The 5,683-nt window shown below is 38.3% G+C and overlaps 1 protein-coding gene across 1 annotated transcript; it reads left to right on the forward strand.

The window, feature by feature from the left end:
* The first annotated feature begins 359 nt into the window (after window positions 1-359).
* LOC108384425 (olfactory receptor 5AN6-like) lies at window positions 360-1,696 on the forward strand. The gene has a single exon (XM_037004389.2). The coding sequence runs from the start codon at window positions 556-558 to the stop codon at window positions 1,540-1,542; it is 987 nt and encodes a 328-aa protein (XP_036860284.2). The 5' UTR covers window positions 360-555; the 3' UTR covers window positions 1,543-1,696.
* The last annotated feature ends 3,987 nt before the right edge of the window (window positions 1,697-5,683 follow it).

Genomic DNA, 5,683 nt, shown 5'->3' on the forward strand with positions numbered 1-5,683 from the left:
GAAAGATACAACTAATGACACCAGTTCATATGATACTTACTTCATGCATGATAGGCACTATACATAACTGAACCAATCTAACATCAAATAAACTCTGTGAGATGTGTTCTATGATCCTTGTTTTACAGATGAAATAACTAAGGTAGAAAGATTACAGACAGCCTATTCAGAGTCATAAAGCCCAGAGATAAGACAGCCACAGTCCAAAGCAGTTATGGGACTTACAAGGCCAAACTCCTGGTCACTACAGTATACACAGGAGTTATGATCCCATTAGTGTTACCCTAATATTTCTAAAGCAACTTTAAGAAGAGCTTTCCAGGTGTTATTATACTTTCTTTTGTCTTTTCAAGAGCTGGTGGGTTAATCAGGAAAAGTGCAATTATCCTCTTTTATGTGTGGGAAAAGTGATGTACAGACCCAGTGCCACTACTTAGGGGCAAAGTTAACCATCGTGATTTCTTCTAAAATGGCCCAATAGTTCTCGGTTCTGTGTTCAGTGTGGGGAGAAGGCGGTTTATTTCAATAGAAATTTAGATAGCAACAGACTTAAGAATGTATTCTATTCTTTGTCTACAGATCCCCAGGATCATCCACGTAATGGCTGGGGGAAGGAACAGCACAATCACGATGTTCATTCTCTTGGGATTCTCTGAATTTCCAAAACTCACCGTTGTCCTCTTTTCGGTATTCCTAGGGATCTATCTCATGACGGTGTCCTGGAACGTGGGTCTCCTCTCCCTCATCAGGATGGACTCCCATCTGCACACACCTATGTACTTCTTCCTCAGTAACCTGTCTTTACTGGACATCTGCTATGTTTCCACTATATCTCCCAGGATGCTGGCAGACTTCTTCCAGAAGCAGAAATCCATCTCCTTTGTGGGGTGCACCATGCAGTACTTCTTCTTCTCCAGCCTGGGCCTGACCGAGTGCTGCCTCCTGGCAGCCATGGCCTATGATCGATATGCTGCCATCTGCAATCCTCTGCTCTACACTGCCATCATGTCCCCCACCCTCTGTGTGCAGATGGTCGCAGGATCTTGTATCACCGGGTTCCTTGGCTCATTTATCCAACTGTGTGCCTTACTTCAGCTCCATTTCTGTGGGCCAAACGTCATCAATCACTTCTTCTGTGATCTCCCCCAACTGCTGATCCTGTCCTGCTCTGATACCTTTTTCTTTCAAATCATGACCTCCGTGCTCACAGTGATCTTTGGACTCGCATCTGTCCTGATTATCATGATATCCTATGGTTATATCGTTGCCACCATTTTGAGGATCACTTCAGCTGAAGGCAGGACCAAGGCCTTCAACACCTGCACTTCTCACCTGATGGCAGTGACCCTCTTCTTTGGCTCAGGTATCTTTGTTTATATGTATCCAAACTCTGTTGATTCCCTGAGTCAAAACAAGTTGGCATCAGTCTTATACACTGTTATCATCCCCATGTTAAATCCACTGATCTACAGCCTGAGGAACAAGGAAATCAAAGATGCCCTAAGCAGGTGGGAGAAAAGAATCTTCTCCTGGTGTTGCTAATTATGGGATTTACTGCAGATGTACAGTGTAGTAGAAAGGACAACTAAAACACTGACCCACAACCCTCTTAATTGTGGGCTGAATGAAGTTGTTATGCTTTTCTGACTTAAGCCCACAACTTGCACAAGGATAGGAAAGTGCTGAAGAAGTACCTGGGAACTCAGCATTTCCATTCTTCATCAATTATGACTTGACACATCAGTAGACCAAACAATCCACAACTATTTTTATATATCGTCATAGCTTTATGATCCTACCTTTTATATTCCATTCCAACCTAACTTGCATTACCTCACAGACCAGAGATGCCAGGACTGGTCAATGCCTCCGGAAGACAACCTCCTTATAGCATCTCATTTTAAGTAAGGAAGATAGTATTAATAGTACTGATATGTCTCTTTAAAAAGAATATCCTAGCTAGTTTAGTTCTCACATTTGACCTATTCACCTCTGGAAATTATGGATTAATTTCTTCACTTATGGATTTGTCCAGAGCAAAAGTAACCATAGCAGATCAAAGATTTGTTAACTTCAGACACACACACATTTTTGTAATAGAAACGCTGGACTTGTCTGTCATAGTTAAGGTTTGATTGACCAGTTGTCCCGGAAAATTCTAAGTTCCTTTGTACAGTCATCTTTGTTCTTCCGTTTTCACTGTGTAACCAGAAAAAGGAGTCATCTAGTGTCTGCTTGTGGCATTACCAATGATGTCATCATGTTCCTTTTTTTTTTTTTTTAAGTAGAACAGGTCTCCATTAGGAAGTCATTTCTCTAATAATTAACAGATGGGAAATAGTGGTAAAATTAGATATAAGAAGCTGAACTTGTGGTGCATAAGAAAGTCTAGATTTGTCTTGTAATCTTGGTTGGAATTGCTACAAGGCATAGAGAAAGACTGGAGTTGAGATTAGGCAGAAACCACGCTCCGGTTGCTTATTCTCTAATAGGACTCTGATTTCCATAATCTTAGCCAGGAATGAGGGGTAGATTCAAGATGTTGTTCTGGTAAAAAGAATTGTATATATTTCTCCCTCTGTATTCAAAATGGAAAATTCAAAATCCCCACGAATGTTCATGTGGTAAGAACTTAAGCAAACCTTTCGGACAACTGAAAGCACTATACCTTTGAGGGTCCTGCGTCTAGGACTCCATATTTCTGGGGGTAGAATCCGACTTCATGGAACTTGGAGGTGAGAGGGAAAGTTCTTTTGGACAGCAGCCAAGTTGCAGGTATTGGGTAAGACTTTGTCAAGGGAAGTTAGACACGGGGCTGTAGACCTAGATTTCATCTGTCTTTTTCAGCACGAACATCTGTTAGTGAGGATTCCATTCAGATCTCCCTCGGCTTCAGCCTAATGACCAAGTACATCAAGTGAACACTGGACCAGACTTGAGAAAGAAAATTAGCTCTTTAAGTATTGTACATTTTGTTTGGTTGAATCCTTACTCTTTTAATGGTCACAGATAATTAAGATCTCTGAAGAGAGATACTATTTGGAGTCAATGTTACAGCAGAAATGCTTCAATATGTAAAATTCAAAATCTCCTGAATTATGGAAAACAATCCTCAGGAAAGAGTGAAAAGGCTCTTAAGTCAAAGGGACCTGTTTCCACAGAAGTGTAGCATCCCTTTTATTATGATCTTTAAATCATCTGTAAGATATGGATGTATAGGACACATTTCCCTATGCACAAATGACAAAGGTTCAGAGATTCATTAGTCATCGAGAGGCTAAGATATTAGACTTCTGGACAGTACTAAGTGCTTTTCTTTTTGTAACTGCATGTGATTGACATTTTTTGTCTTGATAATCTTAAAGAAACAAGTATCCTTTCTGTGACACTGTGCTAGGGGAAATATGGTCTGTGTTTATTATTCTATCATACAGTATTTTTTGACTTTCTAGGTGCTGCATGACTGAGAATGGGTATGGGGTAGTAAATCCTGTTATAACAAGTTATATTTTCCTTGCTGTGTTAGCAGAAGAGGATGGGATCTGGTAGCTTCTAGGACCCTGGGTGTGGCTAAGTGCTCCTAAGTCAGTACTGATTGCTGAGTTGGTTGTTTTGTCCATCACTACACATCTCTATCATTTCATATTCTATATTTGGAAAACGATGTTGCACATACCTGTATCCCACTTTTCATAAGTGCTCTACTACTTTATTTTTGGTGACTGAAAGTAGATGTCTGCAAATGAAGATATAAGTGGAGTTTGGAAAAGTTTCCTAAGTTTCCTAAGTTGAGACATATCCAGGGATGTGGATCAGTGGATTGGTACAACCATGCAAGGGAGCTTCAGGAAGGTTGAGGCAGCGAGCAGCAAATTGGATGTTTCAGAAAACTAAACGTCAGATTAGAGAACTACCCTGAGATCTTTTCTAAGAATTCAGAGAAAAAGTATAAAGAGATGATTATGGTGAATAAGAGATGAGGCATGAAGGATTGCTTCAGGAGATCCAACACAATAGACTAGGAGTCCAAAATTCCATCATTAAACAGATGGAGACAACAGGATTGCTGAATTTTAAGAAAAGGTAGTTTTCTTGATCTGAAGAAAGAATATGGAAAACCTGCCTGTTTTAACCAAGTAATTGATTTGTGAAAATTAATTCCAATCCAAATCCCAAAAGCATTTGGTTGGGGGGGGAGGGATAGTAGTGGAAAGCATTTTGTAAAATGGTACTAATGCTCAGCTTGGAGAATAAAACTTGGTAATAAGAATACTTTGAAAAATAGTAAGTTGTGGCTTGTTTCTCTAGGTTTATCACTCATACAATAATTTAACTATGTGGAAATGGTGCAGAAATTGAAAGAAAAACGGAACAAAAATTTACTTTAGGAAAAGATCTAGCTAGATGAAAATGAAAATTTTTACTACAGGAAGTCATCTACAAATAATTGATAAAATTATTCATGTTATAATTCTGAAATTAAATATTTCAGAATGTAAAAATGTTTCTATTTATTTCACAATACATAAAATATAGGTGCTCTGTGGATTAAAGAATAATAAATAGAGCACATTTAAGCCACAAGAAAATACTAGAAAAAGTACATGAATAAAGTAGATTAATGTATCTAAGAAAATACAAATAAATACAAATTTTTAAATGATAAAGAGCTTAATGAGGTCAAAAACCAGGGAGGAAATCACAAAGGAAAATAAGTTGGTGCTCTAAAGACTTTATATTTCTTTTCAACCAATGACACAAACAAAATTCAAGGATAATCAGCAATTTGAGGAAAATTAAGAAACAAATGATGATCTACAAAGAGTTAAAATTTGGGGGAAGTTTTATCCCCTTTACTGAAAAGTAATCATTTTATTACAAACCCTGTATATGGCTGAATTACAAAGGAGAAAAAAATTAGTCTAAACAAAACTATGAAAAATAGCTCAAACTCAAAGTGATTAGATAAATGCAAATTATAACAACTAAGTGTGCCACATTTCAACTGTCAAATTAATGAAAGTAATGTAAAATAATTAAAAATATTGAATAGGGATTAATTATTCTAAAGATCTTTAGTCAAGTATTCCATTTTTTTTTGCAGGGGAGATTCTTAATACTCATTATAAAACTATTTTCCATTGCTTTGGGGACAAAAAGATGAAATTGACAGTCATGATCATTAAGTGAATTTTACCAAGATCATTCTGCTCATTTTTCAGATGATTATTTTGTCTCCTGTGACAAAATGACTGGGCAACGTCTAAGAAATCTCTGTTCGAAAAAGCTAAGATAGTAGCAATAGAGACATCTCCCTGCCATGGAAAGATGGCCTCCAGAGATAATAAAAATATGTCTCCCTCTGTAGGGGAGGATGGGTAGGCTGCCAGCAGGCTTTTATAAGATCAGGGGTATCTTAATGTCAATGCTTGTCTGCTGTTGCCCAGACCCCTACCTTGTGTGCGTGTTCTTCCTGGGTCTACCTCCCAGGGGACTTTGACTAGAGAGGTGTGGCAGACACACAGCTAAAGCTGCCTCTTCTCTGAGCTCGTTGTCTTCATACCAGCCCATGTTACTGAAGTGTGAAAAGCCATTCCAGCAGCTGCCACCACGCTGTTGCCTAGAAACTGTGTAACACAAGACAGAGGCTCTTCAGAACACTAAAAATGGAATACTATATGAC

Source organism: Manis javanica, chromosome 11, assembly GCF_040802235.1.
Source record: "Manis javanica isolate MJ-LG chromosome 11, MJ_LKY, whole genome shotgun sequence".
NCBI classification, from domain to species: domain Eukaryota; kingdom Metazoa; phylum Chordata; class Mammalia; order Pholidota; family Manidae; genus Manis; species Manis javanica.

Coding starts and splice junctions, on each gene's coding strand:
- LOC108384425 (XM_037004389.2), top strand. CDS start 556: ATGTATTCTATTCTTTGTCTACAGATCCCCAGGATCATCCACGTAATG.